Source organism: Boleophthalmus pectinirostris, unplaced genomic scaffold (assembly GCF_026225935.1).
Source record: "Boleophthalmus pectinirostris isolate CB_2022bp ecotype Guang Dong unplaced genomic scaffold, ASM2622593v1 HiC_scaffold_22, whole genome shotgun sequence".
In the NCBI taxonomy this organism is placed as follows: domain Eukaryota; kingdom Metazoa; phylum Chordata; class Actinopteri; order Gobiiformes; family Gobiidae; genus Boleophthalmus; species Boleophthalmus pectinirostris.
Window position 1 is genome coordinate 28,186,270 of NW_026571190.1, and position 27,507 is coordinate 28,213,776.

The 27,507-nt window shown below is 39.2% G+C and overlaps 1 protein-coding gene across 1 annotated transcript in view; it reads right to left on the bottom strand.

Annotated features, from left to right (window-relative positions):
- slit2 (slit homolog 2 (Drosophila)) overlaps positions 1-4,422 on the bottom strand; it is a 133,737-nt gene extending 129,315 nt beyond the window's left edge. The window contains 2 exon segments of the mRNA XM_055158481.1: positions 3,551-3,622; positions 4,235-4,422. Of these exon segments, the coding sequence (XP_055014456.1) occupies positions 3,551-3,622; positions 4,235-4,422 (260 nt within the window).
- Between the last annotated feature and the right edge of the window lie 23,085 nt (positions 4,423-27,507).

Genomic DNA, 27,507 nt, shown 5'->3' on the forward strand with positions numbered 1-27,507 from the left:
TGACTTTGATTGGATTTGCCATCGCCCAAACTTAGCACCATAATTGAATACAGAATTGTTTTGTAAATGTCTTCTTCTACCTATCAATTTCAGAATTACAGCCCAGAATTGAATTTGGAGAAATTGCTCAAGAGAAAATCCAGTCTTGAAAGCCAATGGAGTGATTGATAAAGATGGTCAGTTGTGGGCACTGCTGACCCGAGAGGAGAGGAGCAGAGGCAGATACGCCATAAAGATTGACAGCGCTCACAGGAGGAAGGCCGTGATGGCTAGAGAGATGGTGGTTTGACGATAAAAGAGCTGAGGAGCAGATGGGAGCTGATAGAATGTTGAAACAGCGAAACAGAGGGAGGCAGGAGACAATCAGCGGAGGTCGATAGAGGCCCAGAATTGACTTTAAAACTGGCCCATCACTTGGACACAGACTCATCTATCATCCAATTTACTCCCTATCTAACCACACGCCTGTGACTACTCATTCACTTAGGACAACTCCTCTGCCCCAAGCTGCAGTCTGCTGACCAAGCTGACACACAGCCGTTACTGGCCTGAGCTCACCATAAACAATTTGTGGCCCTGCAGCAAAACAGAAGATTATATGAAGTTGGTTGGTTGAAAGACAGTAAATACAAACCTCAATTCAATTTAGTTTTTGTGTTATTACCATAGACTGTTATATAAAAGGACATAGCCAAATTGCTTGCCACTACGTTCCAGATAGGAAATGTTCTTGGGGGCGCTTCCAGCTCCATCGACTCTGTTTCCAAATGACTTTACATTGAAAAATTGTCACACCTCTCTCTGTAACTGCAGCAGTGAGCTTCGTCATCTTGGTCTTAAAATGTTCCTGTTCTGTTTTTCTGAGGTTATTTGGTTCATTTTAATGCATACAGTTTTATTATGAAATCTGTGCTTTTATTTTGGTACTCCACACCAGTCCATGGAACCGGAAGTTTGAAAATATGCAAGAGATATGAGAACGCAAGTTGGCAACAAAAGGCAACAAAGAGGCAACAAAACGGTAGCCAGACTGGCGCCACCTAGTGCCTCCGCTCAATTTCATTTCTCTCCAGCAACTAGCACAGGATCAAAATACACTAGACGGTTCACAAAAACCCTGGAAGTACAAGTATGAGCACCAACCAATCAGCGAAGACCCATATATTCAGTGTTGTCAACAATTCCCAACATCGAGGATTTAAAGCTGGAACAAAGAGAATGTTTGGTGAATTTCATCAAGGGGAAAGACATTATTGCCCTTCTTCCTATGGGATTTGGGAAAAGCTTAATATACCATTTAGCCCCATTAGCGGCGCATTACATACCTGACTACCAAATAGCAGCGACTGCTTGAATAATAAAAAAGTACCCGGCTACTGTCTAGCGAACAAATTCTAACACTGTGAGGTCAGATGGTTTCTACGAAGTGAAACCGGCTGATGAATCAGGCCAACAAAACGGGCTCATGCTGCTAAAAATCAAACTAAGTGCAACTCCTACAGAAGCAATGCCTTTTCACTCTGTATTCAAAAGATGAGTATTAAATCTGAAAACCAAAACATCTGTCTCGTCATTGAATCGGAGTTTAGCTCAAGCTAGAACTGCTAATGTCTCAGTGAGGACAGTTCAGTTCCTATTAACCTGCTCTGCATGATCCTGGTGTTTTGAATTCACTATTTTGTATGTAAATAAATTCTTATTCCTACCTAGTAAGGACTGGCTCCAAATTTTCTCCTGTAACCACAAGCTTCAATGTGCTACATTTGACTGGAGATGAATGTTATGGGTGATGTCACACTCCCTTTGTCCACTTATTTATACAGTCTATGGTTATTACAGCTTATATAAAACAGTTAATAGACATGGGTGAGTGGAATTGGCTTGGTTGGTTACCATTGTGCCCTTGAGCAAAGCACTTCACCCATATTGTGTATACTATGGCAATATATCTACTCTCTATGGAACTCAACAACAGCCCACTTCATGATTCTAGAAGTAAATTAGTTATTCATTTTTCTCTTCTGATTCTTTTATATGGATAAAAATGTAAAATTATGTATCTTTATGAACATTAATAAAGCTGGTTAGCCTTCATTATTATGTCTTGAATGACACTTAAATTAAAGTTGCGTCTTTTAACTTTTTTTGGTCCATCAAATGCTTTTCTCCATGGACATTTTATTGCTTGAAAATGTTTCACAGTAAGGCATTAAACCTTTCTATCTTCATGGAGATCAAACCAGACCAAGTTACAGGTTTGATCTGTGGAGAGATAACCTCAATCACAGTTAGAATGTCTGTTTTTCTGGATTTTTTACCACCTATAATTGATTAAATGTAAGGTAGAGCTGCTTAATATGATACGGCGGAACATTCCAGGCATAGCTATGACATCTCCATAGAAACAAGCAGGTGATGGACCCCCAACCAAAAAGCTGCAGTGTACCTTTAAGTGGGTAAAAACTGAGTGACGTATTTACTTCTGAAACCTCAGCGGGCTTCAGTGGGTGGGACTGTTGACCTTCATTAAAGTGGATGGTGCCATAGGAATGACACCAGCCTAAAATGTCATGAGGTTTGTTATGGAAATCACAAAAAAGAGAAACAGATAAAAAAGATAAAATGAAATTAAAAGTGTTTAAGTAGTTGGTGATGTGTGCCATTGATTCTAACTGTGAGTTGCAAGTAAACAGCTCACGAGAACATATTTTACAGGGTCAGAACCATTTTCCACATTTAACTCTGAAGTACATGGTCTCTGCATGCACATAGAAGATATTGACAGATGGCAATCTCATGGGACCTGACTGCACTGTGGACTCACTGACACGCACATTTAAAGGTCGGCTATATTCACAATCTTGAATCCGAAAAAGTTTAGCAGTATTTATTTTGAATGTTCATGGTTGCATATTGTGAGTAGACAGGTGAATGAAAAGCAGGAAACAGGAGACAAGGAGAAAGCGCACACACCCAATTAAGGACACAATCTCTCGTGGAATTTCAGTTATGTGTATTCTCTGCCATTCACTTTCTTTGGCTCAATGCTGCAAGAACACTGAGCACACAATGACACACTATAGCGCCTCCTTTCTCGAGGTACAAAACTTAACCTGACTCCATCGCAGGTGGAGAAACCTGTTCCTTCTCCACTCTCTCTCCTCTCCCTCCTGCATTCCTTACTCTGTGGTTATTCGTCTAATGACCGCTATCTCCTTCTCTGGTTTGGCCTGGGACACTTCTCAGCAGCGCGTTAATCACTGCAGCACATGGGGCAGGGGCCGGGGGCTCCTTCAGTTTAAAATAAGAGCCCTGACACTTCCACCGGCAGATTAACACGACAGCATTAACAGGTGCCACATCTCTGAGTTCGGCCTCAGACGCAGTGCTGCATGCGGCACATCACAAGCTAATGAGGCGCATCCCGCGCGCGCTCTGATAAATGTGGCGGTTCTGTGGAGTTCGTGAGGAAATGTGCTTTTGGTGCATTGTCTAAATGCATTTGTGTGTTTGCGTCACAGTGGAAACGTGATGCGTAAAAGTCACTTACAACACTCGCAGATGTCTGAGTCCAGCAAAATCCGCCTTGATGATTTTAGTCAGGTTGTTGTTGTTCAAATCCCTGAGAAAAGAAATAATGAAACAACGTAAACACGTGACACTTCTTGTGTAATTAAGGCAAGGACAAAGGAGTCTCAAGAGGCGTTTTGTTCAAACTTCTGGCTACACTGCCATTAAAGTGGAGACCAGACCCTCACTGTTTCACACACCACAGGTAGGCGACGATGCAGTGCCGTTCCCTGGTTCCCATTGCCTAATAAACGCGCAGAAGTTAAAGCCACTTGTGCAAATCCGTTTTTTATTAAGTCGCTGGTCCGCAGACAAGACGCTGTGGTCTGAAGGAACAACCGCGACACGACCACAGCCAAGCGCGATTCAGACTCTCAGATTAGAGTGCGCAATTAGGAACCACAATTACTTTTACGCATAAAGATGGTTAGATAATGTCTGGTTGAGCGGATAGGTTTCTTGTTTCAGTTACAACCTAAGCGGTTGATAATGCACAAGGAACATTAAGAATACTCTAATTACAATAAAGTATAGACTACTTGAAATTCGAGCAGTAAAGTTTGATACATAGATATGGAGAAATAACAGTTTTCAACTCTTTAAATCAAGTCTTAAAATACACAATTCACGACGGACAATATGAAAAATGTTGACGATTACTCACAGTCTCTCGGTGTTGCGGGGTATGTTCCGCGGCACGCTGCGCAGCCCTTGGCCGTGACAGTCCACCGTGGTCCCGGTGCAAGAGCACGGAGCCGGGCAAGGCTGCGCACTCACTCCGCTGTCAGCCGCCACAAGCAGCAGGACACACGCCACCACCGCCGGGCCAACGGGGCTCACAGCTCCCACCATCACTGCGGCAAGCGGGGTCAATATGAGACCCTTACAACAGATTAGAATAAAGCCTTTTAAAATCCGTACGAGGCTCTTTAAGTTGTCCTCTTGGCTGTATGTTTGAGTTTGTCTTAGTTTGAGAATCACATGTGTCTTCTCCTCATACGAAATTGTACAGTTTGGCCCCCTTGTGCGTGTCTGTTTGGAAGCGCTGGACCGGCTCTGTGGCTGCGCTACAGCGGCTCAAACTTCCACATGTCTTCGACATGCGGTGCACAAAACCCGCTTCAGTCCGTGAGCCTCACCGCCGAAACAAACCTCGTCACAAGAAACACACTTCAGACGCACCCGGGTTTCCAGAGACACTCCGGGTCAGGACGAAGAGGCGTTTAATTCACGTCTGATAAAAACAAAGCTGCAGAAATCACCGTTCTGGTCAGACAGGGTCCCGTTCATCAATGTGGCAGGTCACAGCGGATGCGAAACAAGCGAGGAAAAAGCCCCGTGAAAGAGCAGCGTGTAATAATCCAACTGTGCGTGGTGCGTCAAAGCGCTGCTCCTCAGAGACTGATAGAGCGGAGAGGGAGAAGGACTGGAACGGGCACGTCTCGGTGTCCACCCCCTCGCTGTAACTGTGCGCAGCCTGTGAGTGGAGTGAGCGTAGCCCGGAGGCAGCAGCAGGTTTCCCACTGGCCGTCAGTCAAACAGCAACAGTGACCTCGGAAGGGACTTTCTTTTCGCACTGCAGTGTCCTCCTGGTCACCTGACAGGCGCTCGCGCTATCCCCAAAGAAACGTCACAGGGTTTGAGAGGGAATCTCCTTTCCGTGTTATGCCATTACTATAACATTTAAACTGAACATCTTCTTCTTTGCGATTATCCTCAAAATTCCAATAAGTGTTTGCTCCAGGGAATATTTTAAACATGCTGAGTTTCTTCTTGGCACATTAAGATTTATATCAGGGTGCGCGAAACTTGTTTGATCTTGAAAGAATATTGACTGACTACAAATTATAATAGAAAGGCTCTCAATCTAACTCATTATGCAGGGTTTGAGACAGTAAGAGACAAACTAAACAGAAAGAAAATATTATGCTTATTGAGCTGAATGAAATGTGACATGGAGTCAATTTTCTCCCAACTCTATAAAAAGACAAACATCATGCTGCAGATCAGTGGGAGAGAAACAAATACAACACGTTAATCTTAGTTAAGTTAAGTGTATAGAAGTTGTTGATGATAAAAATCTTTGAAACCAGCAGATCTGCACATATGTAATACAGACGTAATTGGCGATGGACACAGTATTTGCCATATTTTTTGTGCAATAATATCTCTCTAAAAGTCTATAGGCTACATGTATGATGATTTTCCAGGTGACATATTTGGCCTTCACATAACTAAGGTACATTTTATTCAGGGAGTTAGTCTCAGAACCTTCTTGTTGTGAGGTATGAAAGCTATTCCACTACCATACTTAGAGTTAGGCTTAGATAAACGTCATTGATCCACAAGGACCTTTGCCATGTTTACAGTGATTATTTGAAGTGTTTTCTAATGATATTGGTGAAATTTCCATCTAAATAAATGATAAATGCTTCAGTGTATGCCTTAGTGATAAAGATTGTTTTTGAGAATCTTAAAATTTTCTTTTGTTTTAAGGTAAAATGTGTTAGGAATAAGCACACAGGAAACCAGAATAGTCTAAAATATTTTGATATTTGAGAATATTTGATAACTACAATTAAATGTAGAAGGATACGTGGGAGAGATGCGGTGTGACCGCTACATTTCCAGTTTTTTTCAGTAGGGCTTCAGGGCTTTAGGCTTGTTAAGACACAGTAAAACCTGACCTGCCCCCTTCCGTGCACATCCTCATGCACGCTCCTAAATGCTTCAGATTACTCCAAAAAGCTCAGACTAAACCACAAAATAGTTGAAATCTTCCGGTGCAGAGGTGAAGTATCTGCTCTGCCTCTGGGTTAGTGTGGACTCAAGCATCACAAATAAACTGGAGTCATGTGATTCCCCACTGAAAATATACATTACATTTTAATGAATGTAGAAGGAAAAAATAAGAGGAAAATAATGAAGACTGACACTTGAGATCCAGGACACAATGCAGTTTCAAATTGTTATTCCAAAGGCAAAATCTGGAAATGTTCTTATTCACAATAACTTGACTCATACTTAAGGCAGTTTACAAACAACAGGACACATTCAGCATTCAAATGTGTGACACTAGAGGTGGAAACTTAAAATCTAACCCACAGATATCAGGTTTAAAATGAGTTAGCTACATTTTATACAAAAAACATTCTTATTATTATGTAAAACTCTACACTTGAAAGCAGTAATAACTTTTCTTGTGGAGGGTTCTGGGATCTGACAGTCATTCCTTTCCCTATAATTTTCCATAATATCACAATAAACTTATTTATCTCAAAGAAAGTGGTGCTTCCAAGCTTTCTTATGAGTCACATCTGTGGAGAGGTGACTCCGCTCACAGAGAATGCATGGTTTAGTTGCAATTTAGAGAAGTTAATTCCATACTGTGGGACATTCCAGGCAAAGCATTAACGTCTCCACCAGAAAAGTTCCACAGTGCACCTTTAACAGCCTTAAGTTTAAAAAGTCCATATTACGCTGTTTTCTGCTTTGTGTTATAATGTTGTTTCCTCATCAGAAACTTAACTGGAGTTGTGTTTTGTTTCATTCACACTGCATATTTAGGCTGAGTTCTTCTCTCAAACAGAAAACATCAGTCATGTGGTAATAGAGGAAGTGCTCCACTGTGTTTTTAAACTCCATACACCTCCATTCTAATCATTTGGATCATTTCAGCTTTGTAATTGCTTCTCTTTACTGAACAAAAGGTAAAAGGTATAGCTGAACAGCCTAAGGCCCCGTTTACATGTACACGGGTATTTCTAAAAACTGAGAGATTTCCCTTCGTTTGTACCCATCTTTTACACGCAAACGGTGAATTCGCCTTTGAAAACAAATCTTTCTAAAAACTCCAGCTACAGTGGAGATTCTGGAAAAATACGGTTTGGTGTTTGCGTGCAAAGTGAGATAAGTGGAGTTTTAGGAGCTGACGCACCAAAAGTGTGACCAGTATTTACCTTTTGCTCTGATGCTGATCATGGAGCATTTAGAGCAGCAGTCGCAGTTCTTCTGGTGCAAACACTTTTCATGTGTTTGACTTGCACACACAGCTGATGTTTCATATCCACGACCAGAGACGAATGAGGTTCAGAGGTCAGCAATTTTGCCACTTCTTTAACATATTTGTGGAGAAGGGAGCCTGCTCAGTAATGCATGTTTTTCAAGGTATTTTTGAGAAATGTTTACAAGTGTAATGAAATAAATACTACAGGTCTGAATCTAATCCAGGTGCCGTCCACAGGTTTTGGCGTAGTTATGATGACACATTATGGCGTACTTATGCAGGTTGATGTAAACAAAAACTTTTATTTTGGAAAATGGAGGAAGGGAAATATTTGTTTCTCAACATACCATGTGTAAATGTAGCCGAATAATACAAGGTTGCTCAAACGTGTGAATCAAACAAAACACAACTCTGGGAATGTTTTTGATGAGGTAGCAGAATTACAACATGGCTTAAAGCTTACAAAATTCAACTTTGCAAATAATAATATAAATATATAATATAAAACAATATTCAGTTAATCTTGCCTTATCATTTTTGCATCCAATAGAAAAGTTACTACACCTCTGATCAGTGGACAGGCCTGAGGCAGTGGAGTCCAGTGGTTTCCCAAACTGTTGTCATGGGGCTTTTGAAGGACAAGCTGGGCATGGCCTGACAAGACTCCCATAAATAACTTAACTTCATCTTTAAATGCCATTGTTGCTGTTCTGATGAGAATATGAGAGGAGCAAAGATCTATTCTCCAGTGAGAGAGCAGCATGGGTTAGATGATGTCTGTGAACGCTGATGGACATGATTTAGCAAACTTTCTGTCAAGCTTTCACAGAAGAACGTGTCAAACTCACTGATATGAGCTGTGGCAGTTTAAGAAAAAGACTTTGGCGTTGTATTTCAGTAATAAGTAGGACTATCGCTGAAGGGACAGTAATTTCAGAACAAATTATTACACATTTTAATGTAAAAATATTCAAGGTCTCATAAGCAGTAAGTATATCAAGCTCAGAGCATAATCTTAGTTTGAATTTGCATTGTTATAACTTCAAGGAGCTGTAGCTGATAGTTTAACGAGGTTCCTTTTCATCTTCAGATAATCATGTGACCACACTGAGGAAGACTCTTGGACTGAAAAAAAATTAATAAATAAAAAAGTGCTGTGGCTTATCTAAAGTTATCACGGTAAAACTAACAATAACTAACAGTAAACTAGGATAAAACGCTTTATAATTTGATGCAATAGCAAACAGGGGTCTCATTTTGACTCTAGAGATGCTTTTACAATCAATCTGTAATGAGGCAAGATCAGTTTAGCGCAACTACATGGACAACTACTAATAAATACAGGTTTACACTCACAGATGAACCCAAAAACACTTTCATAATTATAGGTGAGTTAATTGTCCAATCCTGGAGCCCTCTCAGTTCCTGTGATGTGGTTCCTGCTCATTACTGTGTTGATTTAAGAGTTGTTTGTGTTATCTTTGGTTTACAGTGTGCACTAAAGCCGGAGATGTGGGGGTCAGGGCGCCACCTGGTTTAGAGACAGCTGCTCCTGACACACACGCGCTGCTCTGAGGGCGGGGCCTGGCAGATGTGCAATGTAAATTTGAATTAACCTGGAGAATTATTGTAGATTATTATTGTACAATGAATTTGAATTTTAGTGGGATAGTGACACATTTTATTGAGTGTCCCCCAGAAACTACAAGGTAACTAGTCCAGTCTACACCCAAGTCCATCAGTGGTGTAATGTAACAGAGTGAAAGCTGTAAAGAGCTGCGCTTATGTAAAAAATTGAGGTAACTCTACTTTACTTAATTAGATTTTAAAGTGCATACATTATACTTTTACTTCAGGTATCTGTACTTTCAACTCCACAACATTTTTGAACAGAACTGAAAAGTAAAAGTATTTTTTATTTTTGTGTGACCTGCTAAAAAGCCTGAGGGAGGTTTTTTTTTTTAACAAGTTCATAGTTTGAGCAAACAAAAATATACAAACAAAAACAGCTACAAAAAAACTATCGATTCAGTAGTTTCTGGTGAACAGAATTTAGCACAAATCTTTTTACAAATATCTCTACATTTGAAGTTTTATTGCTTTATTACTTTTTACTCACCAAGTGCATTTTTAAATAGGGGCTTAATACTTTTACTTGAGTTTTTGTTTTGTTTTTTGCTCTGGTATCTGTACTTTTACTTAAGAAACAAAATGAAGTACTTCTTGCACCACTGAAGTGCATAGGCTATATTGTTTTATGGTGAAACTCTCCACCACTCAAGTATGACACAGATATGCTGCCGTCTGATTTTGGTGACCTAATAAAAGTTCTAAACCTTTAATGGCCAAAAGTTCAGATGAATAGATACTGTTGCAGAATAAACTGAAGTAACCTGAGAGGAAGAATGGAAGGAAGGCACGAGACTGGAGCTCTAAATAAAGACATTTATTTGCCACCAGTCTGAGGCCTGGATTCATGAACCCTCAAGGCAGTGTGACAGGGTTGCCCATTCCAGTCTGGTCCAGTCTGGCTAAGCTTCTGTTTTGTAGGGAGTATTATACCTCTGATGATATGGGGCTGTCTCTGTCAAATACTTTGCAAGTTAAAAAAATAAGTTATCTGAACAATTTCATTATCATCTGAAAAATAGTAATAAAACCTGTGCTACTATTTCCAGTAGCTGTATATAACACGTTGAAACCTTAGTTATTTCCCACTCAAATCACCTCTTAACCACATTAGAAAAAGGGAACACACCATCAGAATGACCAAAACCTGTTCACTGTAATTATTTATTAATACTGAACCACAAAAATCCTACCCACTTTGAGCCTGTGCCTGTGTGCCTCCAATAATCACATCATTAAAAACCAATGATGTTTCTGTTTAGACTGGCAGTGTCAGCACACACACACTGGTTACTCAGCTGCAGACACAGACACACACACACACACGCACCCAGGCACACACACCAGGCACACACATGCTCATACACACACACCCAGACATAAAAAGCTAGAAGAGTGCACAACTTCATTCAAGTCTCACATCTCCTCTAATTCAAGTCAAGTCAGATTTATTTATAAAGGACATTTAAAAACAACCACATCTGTCCAAAGTCTTATAAAACTAAACATGCAAAACACAATAAAAAACAATACAATACAAATGTCTCGCTCAACTTGTGTTAAATTACGTAAAATTGACTTAAATTAGGTAAAATTTACTAGAATATTGTTTACTCATCAAAAGATTGCTGGAGTTGTGTTTTGTTTCATTCACACGTTTCAATAACCCTTTATTATTAGTCTGTCTACATCTCCAAAGCTCAGAATGCTCTGTTCCACTTTGTGATGTCATGAGGTGGCAGTTTTCATGTTAACAGCTATCTTTTACCTTTACCCTTAACGGTAAAAATTCACAGCTGAATTCATCCAAATGATTCTAGTGAAGGCATATGGTGTATTAAAAACATAGTGGAGCACGTCCTGTATTACGACTTGACATCACAAGGTGGAACAGAGTGTTTTCTGTTCTGTTCTGATGAGGAAAATAATATTATAACATAGATCAGAAAAGGGTGTAATATGGGTCCTTTAAAAGACAGTGCACACAAATAGGTTTTCAACAAAGATTTAAAAAAATATGTAAATATTGGGCTGTTCTAATTCCCAGAGGAGGACTGTTACAGAGTCTGAGAGCCAAAACCTTGGAACATCTAAAAACATCTGGTCCACTGATCTCAAGGTTCTACTGAGATCATGGACAGACAGAAGCTCAGAGAGACAGGGAGGGGCAAACCCATTCAGACACGTAAAGCTGCACTGTGTAACTTTTCTCCTTGTTTCCTGGAGATGGAGATGGAGAATGCTCCACAGTACTGCATTAAACATACCTATCTCAAAGAAGACAAAACAGTGACACCACCAAGTAAGCAAGTTACTCGTCAGATCTGTGACCCTGCTCATGTTGATGGCGATGATGCCCTCACATTGTCATACACGACTGTCCCACGAGACCAAGCCCACAGATCTTCCATCAGGAAAATTACACAGGGCATTTTTTTATACCCCATGTTTGTAATACATTTTGCTTGTAGTCATTCATAGAATTTAACTCCCAAATTTATTACAAATCCAATAATGTTGATGTTTCATGTCTATGGTAGGAGGCGCTATAGTGTACACTTTTTATATTCTTTATAGTATATTATATTCAGACCAAGAGAACGCATTAGTGATATAAAATTTCAGCACAATCCTAGAGAAAAATAATCATAGAAAAGAACCAGCGAAGAATGGCAATAAGTTTAATGAGGAACATTTCAGGCAAATCATTAAAATCTCCATGAAAGAAAATCAGATGACAGACCCTCCACCAGAAAAGTTAAACAATGCACCTTTAAATAACATCAACAGTAAAAGTGTCCTGACTCACAGATGCCAGTTTCACATTGAACTAACTGGTCCCCACAGAGTATTAGTGTAGTATTTAGGCTGGATTGTGGCCCTAAGGTGTGTGTGGTGACAGACAGTGTTACAGTTGGATTGAAACACACCCAGGTAGTGGCAGAAGCCTGAGGAAGTTCTGACTGAGGAGAGAAAAGAGGAGGGAGCTTATAGAAGAAGAGCAGTGTAGCAGTGGGAAGGTGTGGCAAATAGAAACCGGTGTCTGCTAATACAACTCTTAAAAACAATGTTCAATACAATTCCAAGAAACTTAAATTTCTTCAGACTAATCACACATTAACATTAACCCAACCATTTGGCCCTGCTGTACATGTATGGTATGATCTTTTTCCCATATAACATCACTTTTACCACTGTCATCCTCCTTAAGAATTATTATTTGTTAAAGGTGCACTGTGTATTGTTTCTGGTGTAGGGTTGTCTCAGTTTTTTCTCAGTATGAAAAGAAGGCCCCGAGGAAGACCCAGGACACGCTGGAGAGATTACGTCTCTCGGCAGGCCTGGGAATGCCTCGGGGTCCCCTTGGAGGAGCGAGAGGAAGTATCCGGAGTGAAGGACGTCTGGGAGTCCCTGCTTTGACTGCTGCCTCCGCGACCCGGCCTCGGATAAACAAAAGAAAATGACTCCATGGAAATAAACTTGGTAATCACAATGAAGACAGATTAATGGTCAGATCTATGGAGAAGCAAGCCTGTAATTGGTAAGAAATCATGTTTTTTAAGATATTTTTGAACTGTAAAACACCTATAATTGAACAAATGCAAGGGAGATATGTTTAATGCCCTACTGTGGAACATTCCAGGCAAAAAAATAACATCTCCAAGCAAGTAGCCGGCCTTCCACCTTAGAAGTTACACAGTGCACCTTTAAAATATTATTTATTAAGTTTTGAGAACTTCAGCAATTAGTTTAAAATATTCAAATATTTTCATAATCTGACCCCTGAACCACTGCTTTGCATTTTGACCAAACAGCAGCAGAGCAACAAGAGGCAGCTTAAACACAACTGTAAAATCCCTCAGTGCAGAACCTCATTTGGACCTTCTCTTATAAGAGCTGTAAAGTCCATTTCCCAGTTTAAAATGTCTCCTTCAGGCTTAAATCTTGGCTTAAAACAAACCAAATTGTACCCACTTCTAAATACTGTGGGATTGAGTGAGTGGAGTGAGGAGAGTGAATGATTGTTGGAAATGTATAATTAATTGCGCTGTTTTATTTTTATAGATGAATAATGTTCTTATGTAGTTTTGATTGTGTCTTGTATTATGTATGTTAGTGTAGAAAAGCTAAACCAGGGACAGGAGTTGAAAATTAGCATTTGCTCTACAAACTGCAAGCTTTGTTTTGTAACTATGTGTGACTGCATTGTCTAAATACATCACTTAAAAAAGGAATACTAAAGTGAGTATATAGTATGATACAGTAAAAGTTATAATTCATCATTTGTACTTTTACTGACTCCTAGTGACTGGAGTTGGTAAAATCCTCGCTATTTTGTCGTAGTATTTTCCTCTCTTTCCTACTTGCCTATTGAGTCATACCATTATGTTTTATACGGTTTATTAAAGGGATGCAAAATGGACCCTTAAGTGTTATATAAAAATACCAGGACTTTTTTTCTTGCTATTTCAGTCTTACTAATTAATTAGTCCATCACCATCTCCAGAACTCATAATGCCTGCACTATGGTCTATGAGAGAACATTGTGATCTGTGAAGCTCTTCTGTGTTTTTAAAGCTCTTTCACCTTCACCAGACTTGTTTTATTCATGTTGGAGCATTTTTGATCTGGACGTAAACACACTTTTATCAAAATTATGCTTCAGGAAACACCCAGGCAAAACTGTACAACTAGTTTTAAAAAAGTTGAATAACGCATGTGACTTCAAAGGTCCTATATCACACAAAAGTGATTCTTGTGAGATCCAGGCCGTGTTAAAATGTTATCTCATCAAAAACATATCTGTTGTTTTGTTTCATTCGAACGTTTATAATCCTTTATTATTAGTCTGTCTACATTGTTAAAGCTCAAAACACTCTGTTCCACCTTGTGATGTCATGAAGCGGTAGTTTTTAAGTTAGGGCCTGTTTACATGAGAACGCTTGTGGGTAAAAATGACAAAATATTTTATCGGAAGTGCATTTCGTTTAGATGGTGACGGCGTTTTGGGGCTTAAAAACACAAAAATCTGAAACCACCCTCCAGAGCGGAAAAGTTGAATATGCTCCGTCGTAGCGTTTCCGTCTACACTGCCCAAGACGAAAAATTTGCCACCTGTCATGCATACCCAATCAAAATCCACACACATTTACATCACCGTATGCATACACGTTACCTCCCAAAAACACTCTAAACGCGGAATAAAAAGTGAAGACGCGACGCCATTTTTCATCATATAAACGTAGCCTTAACAGCTACATTTTACCTTTAGTAGAGATTGGCAATTCCAAGGCTGAAATCATTTAAATTATTCAAGTGACGGTGGATGGAGTTCAAAAAACACATTCTAACATAGCTCAGAAAATAGTGTAATAGTAAAAAAAAAAGCACATTATTAGAGTTACTTTGCTTTTTGCACAGCTCTTTACAGTCAAATACAAAAGTGAGTTACGCACTTGGAGCACATGTTCTTCCTCGATAAAAAGGTGCCTGGTGAGACGTGGAACTTTCGCATTCTTCCCCTCTTGGCACAACAATGGAGTCTCAGCCGTCTTAATCCTCCAACACAATTATCTGCCCGTGTTTGTGTATTTAAGCACCAACCACTCTGACTGTGGCTTTTCCGTGAACGTGAACCCAAAACAACCTCACCTCCTCCGCTGCTATGCTCCGAAAATAGCCCGTAAGTACAAGATAAACATGTGTATGAGTAATAGTACACGGAGAAAAACTGGTGTGTAAAGGGCGGCCTTGTTGCGAAAACAGGTTAAAACATCTGTCGGAGCTCATCACTTGAATTGAAGGGAGATTAGCAAAGGAAATACAATATATCCCTTAGATCCTTTGTGGGGACCAACCCAAGGAGACGTCGCCAAGGTGACAGCAAGGAGATTACAGATAAACAACAATCACGGATAAGCTTTTCCTTTCACTTCTCCTTAATCTTAATTAGAAAGAACAATAAACAGTGCCACGCTCAATCTCTCTACTTGCATGGCTGTGTTGCACTATGGGAAAAATGCACGTGTTTATGTAGAGTATAACAATAACCATATAAATAAAAACTCAAGCTCTTGTTGTAAACTGTCTCACGGATGTCAGTATCACTTTCTGTTTTGTTATTTTTTTGCGTTTCACTTGTCGCAAACAATACACACTCAAAATTATGAGGTCACAATACCGCAGGATTTACTGAGAATTTACCCCAGAACGAGAGGATTTTAATGTTTTGTTTATATTTAGACAGTGTAGGTTGCAGTGTGAAGCAGAAGTGATCTCGGATAAGAAAGCTGGAAGTTGATGTGTAGAGAGATGGCCCCTAAATACTGACACGATATATGGATACTTGACAGGGCTGGGCTCCTGGAGCGGAGGGGCACTGTCTTCTGTCAGGTGTGAAGGATGGGGAGAAGTGCCCTGCCTCCTCTGGATCCTCTGGGTGAGAGATACACAATAGAAGTAAATCAGTGTAGTGTACATTCTCTACAGCTTATAGGAGCGCTTTGGTCCTATAGATGCCCTTTGGTGATACTTTGTCTTGAGCCCATCAGCACCTTTTCTGTCAAAAACCAGTGCCACACAGAATAAGGAGAAAACCTCAAAGGTGGATAATCCTTCTTTTATTGCACCCAGAATGTCTGACTGCAGCTGTGCTCGCAATTTCAATACTTCTGCAGATCCAAAACTTTATAGAACTGATATACAGGCCATACATTCATTTTGAGATAAGATAATATGTAAAGGTGCATTGTGTAACTTTTCTGGCAGTCTGCCTGGCATGCTTTTCTCCATGGAGATGTTATTCCTTGGTCTGGAATGTTCCACAGTATGGTATTAAACCTTTCTAACTTCATGGAGACCAAAACAGACCAAGAAACAGATCTGTGAACAAACAACCCTGCTCACAGTCACAACGCCTGTTTTCAGGGTTCCCACGTTCATGGAATCCTGGAAAAGTCATGGAAATTGAAAATGTCATTTACCAAGCCTAGAAAAGTCATGGAATTTTGTAAATTCAATGAAAATTTTGAAAAAGTCATGGAATTTTATTATCTCTTTCACACAACTACAGCGTTCTGTTAAGTTATCATTAGAGTATTATGATTATTTCCAAACATATGCACCTTTTGTTTAAAAGAGACGACAATAAATGCACTGACGGTATTTAGACTGTTAAAAAACTATAATACCAAACCATAATGTGAGTAGAAAGGGTTAACATTTCATATTTAGCCCTATAAGTATGATAAATTCTACACATGTAGGGTGCCATAAAGTCATGAAAAATTCACTTAAGGTCATGAAAAAGTCATGGAAAAGTTTAAAAAAAATTTCAGAGAAAAAGAGTAGGAGCCCTGTGTTTTGATCTATAAAACCACCTGTAATTGAATAAGGTAGAGCTGTTTAATGTCATACTGTGGAACATTCCAGGCAGAGGACATATCCATTTAGAATATTTAAATAGTGCACTTTTTAAAATGTGGTTTCCAGTGTTCTTATTTATCTGGGGTTAAAAGAATTCCTATAACTGGAAATGGCGTGTCCAGTACCGTGCTGGTGAGATATGTCTTGTGGCCATGAGCTTGGTAAATGACGCCAATGAATTCTAGAAATTATAACGCAAAAACTATTCAACTTTCATCAATTCCTAAAATATAATAAACATAATTTCTGTATTATTTGCATCATCATCACCATATCACCAATTAATCCATGTTCTGCCTTTGTTTGACTTTTTTTTAAGTGATTTAGTTCAAGTATGAGCAGGGAGAGAATGCTAAATGTGTAACAGAAGTATTGTTTTGGTTTGAGGACGACACTTTTAGAAATATGAAGGGAGCTTTGGAGCGCGCTCAGTGAGGAGGAGGAGGAGACAGATGAGAGAGAAGGGGCTGTTTGAGAGAGGAGTGTGGGAAAAATCAATATGTCCTCCTCCACAGAGACTGGAACAGACAATCAGTCGTGTCTGACCCCCGGCTCCCCCTGTGGTGAGGCTGCGTCAGCGCATCAGCATTTGTGCATGGATAACATTCACCCAGACACATGTACAGCAGCAGAAGCTTTTGTTTGGATTCATGTCATAGAAGAGTTTTTATAGTTTGTTCAGCCTTGGACTAGATCTCTCAGTTATCATGCCAAAATCCTTGATGGATGCTTCTATGTTTTTTCACATTGACATACCATTCTATGATAAGAACAAGCCGTACCAAGGATAGTTTTGCACATAACTATATACAGCATGAAAGTTAAATCTACTGCAGGGAAAGAACGCTGTGTCATTGTTGTCCTTCCCTTAGCAGTTATATTTGTATTCCTGCTGAGAGCACAGAATGATGCCAGAGAGCCTATAATGCCATTAGGTTTGATTAGTTTTATTGGAAAGGACAGATCAAACTGGTTACTCAGGCCACTTTACAATGCACACTGGAATGTCATTCTGTAGGAGACTAAGCTCAGCGGCAATTTGTCCCATTCATGCTTATTTCTGGGGTAAAGGCCCGATGAGTCACCAAGCTGGAAAACACCAAACAATGTATAGAACATTGTGTATGTGTTACGTAATAACTGTATTGTTGTTGGCCTTTAAATATGTTTTTAAGTTCCTTTGTTTGGAATCTATTTTTAGAACTTTTTAGGACTTAAGGACTGTATATTGAACCAGATATTGTTTTCCAGCTTGGGCGCTCCCCAGACTAGAATCTGACTTTTATTTTCACAGAACAATACTGAATCCAGAGTAAACAAAGTTGACTACAACTTCAGGTATGTTTTTGATGAGCGAGCAATGTTGTTGAGGGAGCAATGGATAAAAGTTAATTCATTTTTTTATTGCTACTTATTTAGAAGTTTACTATCATCATCATCATCATCATCATTATCATCATCATCTTTATTTTTAAAATAGACAAGGACAGTGACATTGCAAAACAACACACATTTATGTTTTTAAAAGAAGTCATTTGATCTTTAATTGGTGGAAATAGAAACAATAATAATATATGATTGAAAAAAAATCTGTGAATAAATGCTTTTACTTTTAATGGTTCAATTGCATTTGTATGGTAGGGGGCGCTATGGAATACACTTTTCATATACTTTATAGTATATTGTATTCAGGCTGAGATCATGTATTAATGATTCATACTTCAGCACAATCGGTCTAAGCGTGTGCGATTCAGCTCTCTACACCAATGCCTGTGGCCGTGAGAGAGAATCAAAGAAACAGGAAATTAAGATGTTTTTCATAAGGAATATCCCAAAAAAACAGAAGGTTTCTGTGAACATGCCTCGAGATGTGACGTGCCAAATGTGAGCTCAATTGGACGAAAAACCAGGGACTAGTGTATATATATAGATCATAATTATGAATGACTATTGTGAGTAAGAATTAATTAGTAATTGCTTAATTAAGAAGAATGGAGGTTAGGAGATAAAACAAGTGTTCAGTATGAATTAAGCGCTTGTTCATTAGATTATGAAAAGTGTAGTTTTTACGAAGTGTAATGTGAAGTTGAAATATAAAAAATCTGTCAAAGGAGAGAGGCATCTGAAACTTCCTTCCATATGATTTTCGATTTTTGCTTACAAATACTTTCCCAACTAACAGTGCATACTACAACCATGTCCATTGCCAACGGCTGCATGCCATTCTGACCGCCTCCTGCTCTTTGCTCTGGAGTGACCTTGCTTTGATAGTGTTTGTTGTTATCAATAAAAAGAAAAAAGCACGTCTTCTTTCTCTGCATCTCTGCTCATGAGTAAGTGGTTTGGATTTTTAGCAAGCCTCTGGGGCTAATAGCTTTCACTCTATCTACTAGATGTGCAGGTTTGTAAAGCCGGCTGGACTTGCCATTGACCAGGTCCCACTGTTGAATTGAGTTTCTCCAACTGCCCCGGGGCTGCTCTCGGGCTGACAGGGGGCAGAAGGGGGTGGAGGGGGCCAGAGGGGGCGGAGATGGGCAAGATGAAAGAGTAGACAGGAGGAAAATGACTGCGCACAGAAAGAAATTTACTGATCACAAAATCCACTTTCCTCAGTGTCCCCATCACTCCACTGTGTCCAATCACGGCTTTGTGCCCGTCCGCTGGGCAGTTGCGGGGGGTTAATTGAGGTCCGAACAGCAGGGGGCTATTATGACACCTCCACCAAGAAAACACACGCACACACACGCTTACGGTTTCTATGCTTTACTGGGACATTAAATTGACCAGCGTTCATTTTATGGAGACTTTTCTAGCCTTAAAGATTCACTATGTAACTCATGTGCTTGTTTCTATAGATATGTCATTGCTCTGCCTGTAATGCTCCACAGTATGGCATTAAACAGCTCTACATTATATTTATTAAATTACACACTGCAAAAAACAGAATCTAGTCAAGTTGAGATGACTTGTTTTATCATGATTTTAGTAAATTTCACTTGACAAGTAATATTATCTGCCAGTGGAATAAGATATATCGTACTTAAAATATGAAAATATGTCTTGCTACACAAAGAAAATTAAGAAAAAACACATTGGTGGATAATTTTACTTGTCAGGCTGAATCTACTCAAATAAAGTAAAATGTTCTTAATTTAAATAATTTTAACTAACCTAATTGTTTTTTTGTTTGTTTTTTCCAGTGTAGGTGGTTTTATAGCTCAAAAATACCAAGAAAAACAGGCATTCTGACTGTGAGCAGGGTCGCCTCTCCACGGATCGGACCTGTAACTTGGTCTGGTTTGGTCTCCATGACGATAGAAATGTTTAATACCATGAAACAGTCCAGATAAAGTAATAAGATTACAATGGAGAAAAGCATTTGATGGACCCTCCACCAGAAAAGTTACACAATGCATCTTTAACTATGATGACTGATTCTAATCCAACATTCTAATCCAAATATTAACCTAAAAATTAATCATATTGTTAAGTATATGTTTATAGATGCACTGGGAAACCTTCTAGTGGAAGGTCTGCCACTTGTTGTCTCCATGGAAATAAATGTTCAAGGTCATACCATGGAACATTTCAGACAATGTACCATTAAGTATTTACCTGGTGGGGACCTGATTATTATTCCTCGCAAAAAGGATGTATCCAGATTCCAGCCCACACGTGGTAATGAATACCCGCCAATGAGAAAGACTTGGCCATATAGAAGTTGTAGGGGAAAGAAATTAGTGAAGAAAAGGGGAAAATATGCACACTGGGTTCTTAACGTAACAGGAAATTTCCAATCCTACTGTTTTGTTTTGTCAAAATGACCATTGTTGTACCAGAAAGGCTATCCATTATAAAACAAATCTAGATGCAAATGATTATATGCTGCAGGAAAATTATTAGAAATGGAGAACTAACAAGGGAAAAGACTCGAGGAAAGAAACTCACACACACATTAAAATGGTGAATAATACAAACTCTGCTTGATTATGATAAATCTTATTATAATAAAAAATTTGGTAGTACATCATGTAACCACCATTTTAATCTTCACCTTTGTACACTCACCATAACACACAAGTTCAGACTGATTTATGATTCATTTCCCTCACCAAATCCAAATTGTTGTCCAGCAGTTCCTCCCTCTTGATAATATCCAGCCTGGTGTATGAATAATGCATAACACAATGTCAAAGCTCAGGGAAAAGGATAAATTAACGTAATGTTTCTTAACACATGCAAATACAACATTTGTGTGTCTTTGTAATGAGGTGATGTCAGCTTTAACGATTCCTCTCTTTGACGAAGATTCAAAATCACAAATCATCTGCATAAATCACACATTCAGTGCAACAAGTCAGCAAGGCACACTGTAGATCACAATGAGGTGTGTGTGTATGTGTGTGCGTGTGTGTGTTTGTGTGTGTGTGTGGAGCTCAGCAGGCTTTGTTAGCAGCAGATGGCAGGCCCCTGATCCAGTGCCAAATTCACTGTGTGATCATGTAAATGATGCACACCCACATTTAAGAAACACAAACGCCCCATAACACTGAAAAGTAAATACTATCAGTGTAAATGCAGATGTGTAGCATCTGTAGTGGCGTATAACAGATGAACAAGGACTCTGCAGCCATCGATCTCCACGTAAGGACTCACTGTTGCGCAAACGTTTCTCTTTGGCATTTGGCACCAGTTAGATAAAGACAGAGAAACACCTTTAAAAAGCAAATTACATTCATTTAAAGCTGCACTGTGTAACTTTTCCCTTTTCTGGTGGAGCGTTCGCCACCTGCTTGTCTCCATGAAGGTGATGTTACTTTCCCTGGAATGCCCTAATATGAAATTAAACGTGTCCATCTTCCACTTACTCACTAATATGGGCTTTTATTGACTTAAAAACTTGCTTTCTTATTGTGAATGGGCTTGCCTCACCGTAGATCTGACATGTAACTTGGCCCTAGGGCATCACTTGTCTCTGTAAACATTCCAGGCAACATCTCAGTGGAGAGAAGCTGGTGACTGACCCTCTACTTACCTTGCATTTGAAGGATTTATGTCTGAGCAGCAGCAGCGAGTTGTACTTCCTGATAGGAAGCTTGGCAGTGGCGGACTGATATCACCTAGCACCTATCTTACCGGCAAAGTAAAATTTCACTGCTGCTGCTGCTGCTGCTGAGTAAATAGTCCCTCATCATGCAACGATTCATGCGATGCAAGGTTAGTTTTATTTCAAGCATTATTCCATCAACACAGACATTTACATCAACAGTCTGGTGTAATAATAGATTTGTTTTGGGTGTTTTGTGGCGTGGGTAAGACTGTTTTTAGAGGCAGGATAACTATGACCATTGACATTCACTAGCCTAGCACCAGCGACCTCTGCAAATACAAGGACTGGATGGTATTTTTTTAACGTCTCCAACATTCTGGCTAACTAGGAAATGAGGTCCTATGTCCAAAATTTCTGACTGTCTCTTTTAAGGTATACTTTTCTGTCCTCAGAGAAATTTCTCTTCTGCATTTGACCCATCCTTCAATGTCAACACCATCGTCTTGTTGCTAGGCTTGGTCAGGACTACATTAGCTGGAGGATTTTACCTATGATGCATATTTTGTTTCAATGGGAGAAACCGGAGGGCCCAGAGGAAACCCCCCCACACACAGGAGGAGAAAAATGCAAACCAAGATTCAAACCTGGAAGCTTCTTGTCATTCAGTCACCTTGATCTGGAAAACCTGAAAAAATATAAAGCCTGATTTTGATTTCACATTGTAATGAGAAAGATACCTGTCTGAACTGTGAATACATTCTCTGCTTTACATGCTCTACCCATTTGTTGATCCTGGGAGGCAACGCTCCCAAAACAGCCATCTCGTCACCAGTTATTTGTCTTACTATAAACAATCAACTATTCGCCAGACAGCAAAACACAACCTCATGTGTCCCATTACTCTCCTCCATCATCATTCCCAAATCCAAAAAGTTCCCAGTATTAAAATCCAACCACACGCACCCTCTCTCCGTTTCTCACTTTCTTTACTCTCCAAAATCTGAACAAACAGCATCCATAAACACATAAACCTACGTAAATACAAACAACTAAGTGATCTACTTCATCTGTCCAAATCCGTTTCCGTCAAAGCTTGTTTCCGTCTCGCTCGGAGCTGTGTTTAAATTCTCATTGTGAAGTCTTTAATGTGAGGCGCTAACTGTGTGCATGATGTTGCCTTCCCCGTGTTGATTGAAGCCAAAGTCGAACAGTGGGAAGCTTTACATCAAAGACTGACATTCACCTTTCACAGCCTCTGCTTTTTGATGCACACATAACATAGACGAGCACACACACCCATGCACACAGACGCACAAATACTTGGGGGGAATGCAAACTTCTGACACTTTCATGAAATCCAAAAGTGACATGCCTTCTGGATCTCGGTATTGCAGGAAATGTCAATATACGAGAGAGATGGGTGTTTGTGCTCCGAGCTGGATCAATGGCCGCTACGTCATTGCCAAGTATTTTGCTCTAGACTACAAAAGACAAAGGCACACTCGTCAATATGGCTGGTCGATCCTAAGATGAATGGAAAAAGTTGAATCAGGAAGTGCTACAAAACATAGATCTCAAAACAGACAAATGATAGGTTGGTTGCCAAGCTGTGGTGTTCGAAAATGGATTTATTTCCAGTTTTCCTCAAAAACACGGTGAAATCCAGGAACTAGTAATTCTGAAATATTTGAGCAAAGGGCCACAATACGAATGCAGGAATGAGGTAACCAGTAATACAGGAAGTGCTTCACTGTGTTTTTAAACTCCATACACCTTCACTACAATCATCTGGATAATTGCAGCCTGGAATTACCAATCTCTACTGAAAAAAAGGCAAAAGGTTGTTGTTAATAGCATTTAGCGTTTTTGAGCTTTGGAGATAATAATAATGAAAGCTTAAACAAACATGTGTGAATGAAATAAAACAGGACTCTGGGTATGTTTTCGATGAGGTAACAAGGCTTAAAGCTCACAAGAGGGTGACCAAATTGTGACCGGTTTGGAGTGGTTGGGAATAATAAAATTGTGAAACAAGTGAGTAATTAAGGAAAATTGGCCCATTCATGACTCACATGTCACATTTTCTTTGTGTTTTTTGTCATTTTTAAGCCGCTTTTTTTTGTATTTTATTTAACAAGTGACAATTTATGCCTCTCTTTACTGTTGGCAGGTATCAAATTGGTCAAAAATAGGGACACCAGGGACATTTCTTGTTTAAAACTGGGAGAAAATCAATGGGTTTGTATAAATTTGCTCTGACAGGGTAGCCTGATTCATCAGCCGGTTTCACTTTGTGGAAACCATCTCACCTCGCAGCATTAGAAATCGGTAGGCGGGTACTTTTTAAAAATTTAACCAATCATTGTTCTTTAGTCGTAACATATGTAATGCACAACTCATGGGGCTAACTGGTATATTAAGCATTTCCCAAATCCCGTAGGAAGAAGGGAAATAATGTCTTTCCACTTGATAAAATTCACCAAACATTCTCTTTGTTCCGGCTTTAAATCCTCGATCTTGGGAATCATTGCCAACACAGAATGTATGGCTCTTCGCTGATTGGCTGGTGCACTCACACTTCCAGGGTTCTTGCAAACTGTTTAGTGTATTCTGATTCCTGACCTAGTCGCTGGAGAAAAATTTTATTGAGCGGAGGCACTGGACGGACAGCCTGGCTAGGGACAAGGGACAAAGGGCTCAAAACTAGAACTGTCCTGGGTAAATAGGGATGTTTGGTCACGTTGCACAAGAGTCAGTTTTGCATAATATAGGCTCTTTAAATAATTCTGATTCGATTGTGGCAGAAATGCACATCTCAAATCTGCTCTCCAATCGTCAATAAATCAAAAAGAAGAAGGAAAAAAGGGCATCAAATTTATCATATGATCATTGTGGTTTGTAAAAGCTACTCATCCTTGAAGATTGATGTTAAATTGCTGAGGTGGTTAGTATCTTAGCAACAAATGTACTTTTTCTCATATTTTACATCCATTTGTGTATTGTTTATTGAGCAGCCATCCAAGCGGCTCATGGGAGTGTTCTGTTTAGACTGTTAGCTCCATGCTACATATGCACATGTTCACACTGGACATAAGGCCCTCTTACAGCATGAATGGGCCCTTCTGGCAATCACAAGTTTTCTCTTAAGATGCCACAATAGAAACAATATATAGAAGAACAAACACATACACACACACACACACACACACACATTTGGCAGTAGTCGCATGAAGCAGCAGATGCTTGTGAATGAGCTCTTTTAGCGGTCCTGATTCATAATGTGGCTATTGAAAATCACTTTGAGCACATTCATACATACTTATAGCCACCCATGAATATTCACAGCTCGGGGCGGTTGGCAAATACATGCGTCTAACGGGATTTACACACAGACATATACAAACACACATTAGCAGACAAAGAGCAGTTTCTATTGGATGCACTGTGGCTTGAAAAATCGAAATGAGCTATTGTTTAAAATGATGGATTACAAGCGATTTAGGGTATGGCTATCAAAGTGGGACAAAATTTCCCTTTTTAATGTAGTCTGCGGAGAAAATTGCAATTCGAGAAGGGACAATCCTTTAAAGAGTCTATAATATGCTGTTTTATGATCTAAATAATAATGTTTCCTCATCACAAACATACCTGGAGTTGTGTTTTGTTTCATTCACAAGTTTTAACACATAAACGCTGCATATTTAAGCTGAGTTCTTCTCTCAAACAGAAATATACCTTCACTAGAATCATTTGGATGGATCTGACAATCTCTACCTAACTAAAGGTACGTCACAAGGTGGAACAGAGCCTTTTGAGCTTTGGAGATGTAGACAGACTACTGTAATAATAAAGTGTTTCTCAAACATGTATGAATGAAACAAAACACAACTCTGGGTATGTTTTCAGGAGGTAGCAGAATTCTAACATGGCTTAAATCTCACAAGAGTCAAATTTGACCTTTAAAACACAAATAACAAGTAAGAATGTGTCCTCAGAACAACTTTTATCTTTAGGGAGACACGTCTTTCTAAGTTTTCATTTTGTCTCCTCACTTTTAGGTCCGTCTGAGATTTAGAGGCAGTGAGTCATTTTTTAAGGCCTTAAGTTGAGGCACTTTAGAAAGATCACCTACAGCGTTACTAGATGTTCTTGAGATTTACGTCTCCAGAGAGCTGCAGACATTTTTTAGACAAAGAGCTAAAAGTTGTAGAGTTTCTTCAAGCTTGAAATATGACCTGAACTCATTACACCAAACCTTCAGGAAATCTACATTAGAATATCTGTAAAAGGCTTTGGACAGCCCAAATAAAATTATATTAATGGTTTTAAATTACATAACATTGACTTTTGGGAGCTTTAAGCTTTCTATTTGAGAGAAAAACGCCTAAAAAACACAACTCCAGGTATGTTTGGATGAGGAAACATAATTTAACATAGACCAGGAAACAGGGTAATACCGGCCCTTTAAATGTGCACTATTTAACTTGCTGGTGGATGGTCCTTTATTTATAAAGATGTTAGTTTATGTTACACAGTCAAGGCAAAGTCAGACAAACCAGCCAAGCCAAGCTACAAGGCAGATGTGAATGTGAATGAATGCATGCTTTTCAAGGATTATGCTAACAATACAAACAACTCCACTAACTACAGTACCACTCAACCCTAACTGAATAATGCAAGAGAGATATGCTAAACATCATACGAATAAAATTCCTGCAAGGTGATGACAGGTGATAGATCCAGAGGTGGCGCTACCATTAGGCAAAAGTAGGCAGCTGCCTAGGGCCCCCAAACCTGGAATGGCCCCCAACCAAATGCCCTCAGTACATCTAATAGCCAAGGCCTCAGAGAAGTTTGATTTTCTCTAAATATGACATTAAATGAGAGTAGTTTACTTTTAAACAATAATCATAAGAAAAATACTAAAAATCACATGTAATGAATGTAAACAAAAATGCAATTGTACTAGCAAAAAAAAAAACTTCTTTCAGCTCTGGTTACATAGTCAGCGACTTCACTAATAAGACAAGTTTCCAATCTGTCAAAATTCAAATAAATAGAGATGTGTGTGTCTCAAGAACTGTGGGGAAAAACAGACAATAAAGATATTATTGTAAGGGCCCCAAACTAAAGTTCACATAGGGCCCCTAAATTGCTAACTCCACCACTGGATGAATACCTTATGTAATATTGTTTCCTTTTAACAATATGCAATATAGTGTATATTTATATTGAGTATTCCTGATATATGTGCCTTTTGCGTCCTTAATAAAGATTAATAATAATAAAAACAGGTGATGGATTGCAGAAAAACCTTTAAATCAAGACAGACATAGTGTACATTTTGTTTTGTTGTCTCTTCACCATTGAGAAATAGTAACTGTCAGAAAGATTCCTACACAAAGGTTATAAGGTTTTTTACACCATGGCCCTAATGGAAGCAAACTCATGAAGGGCTCTCAATACTTTTAATTTATACTTGAAATATTAGCTTTGTAGAAAGGCATTATTCACTTGAAATGGTGAGTGCTCTTATGTGAAAAACCAGCTCCATAAATGAATGCAGAGAAGCGAAGCACCACATAAAAACACAGTTAGGTCATGACTTACCCATCCATCATGATATAAGGCAGGCTTGGCTACTCCTCATGAGGCATTACATTATGAGAAGTGACGATGTGGCTGGACCTTTCTGACAGATCATGTGAACATTTGCTTTAGGGCGTCGGTGGATTAACAATTATAATTATGCCAAAACATCTGGGTCCCCCCCTTTTTTTTTAACAAATTGAAAACAGAGATTTTTTTTTTTCTTTTTTTAAGAGAG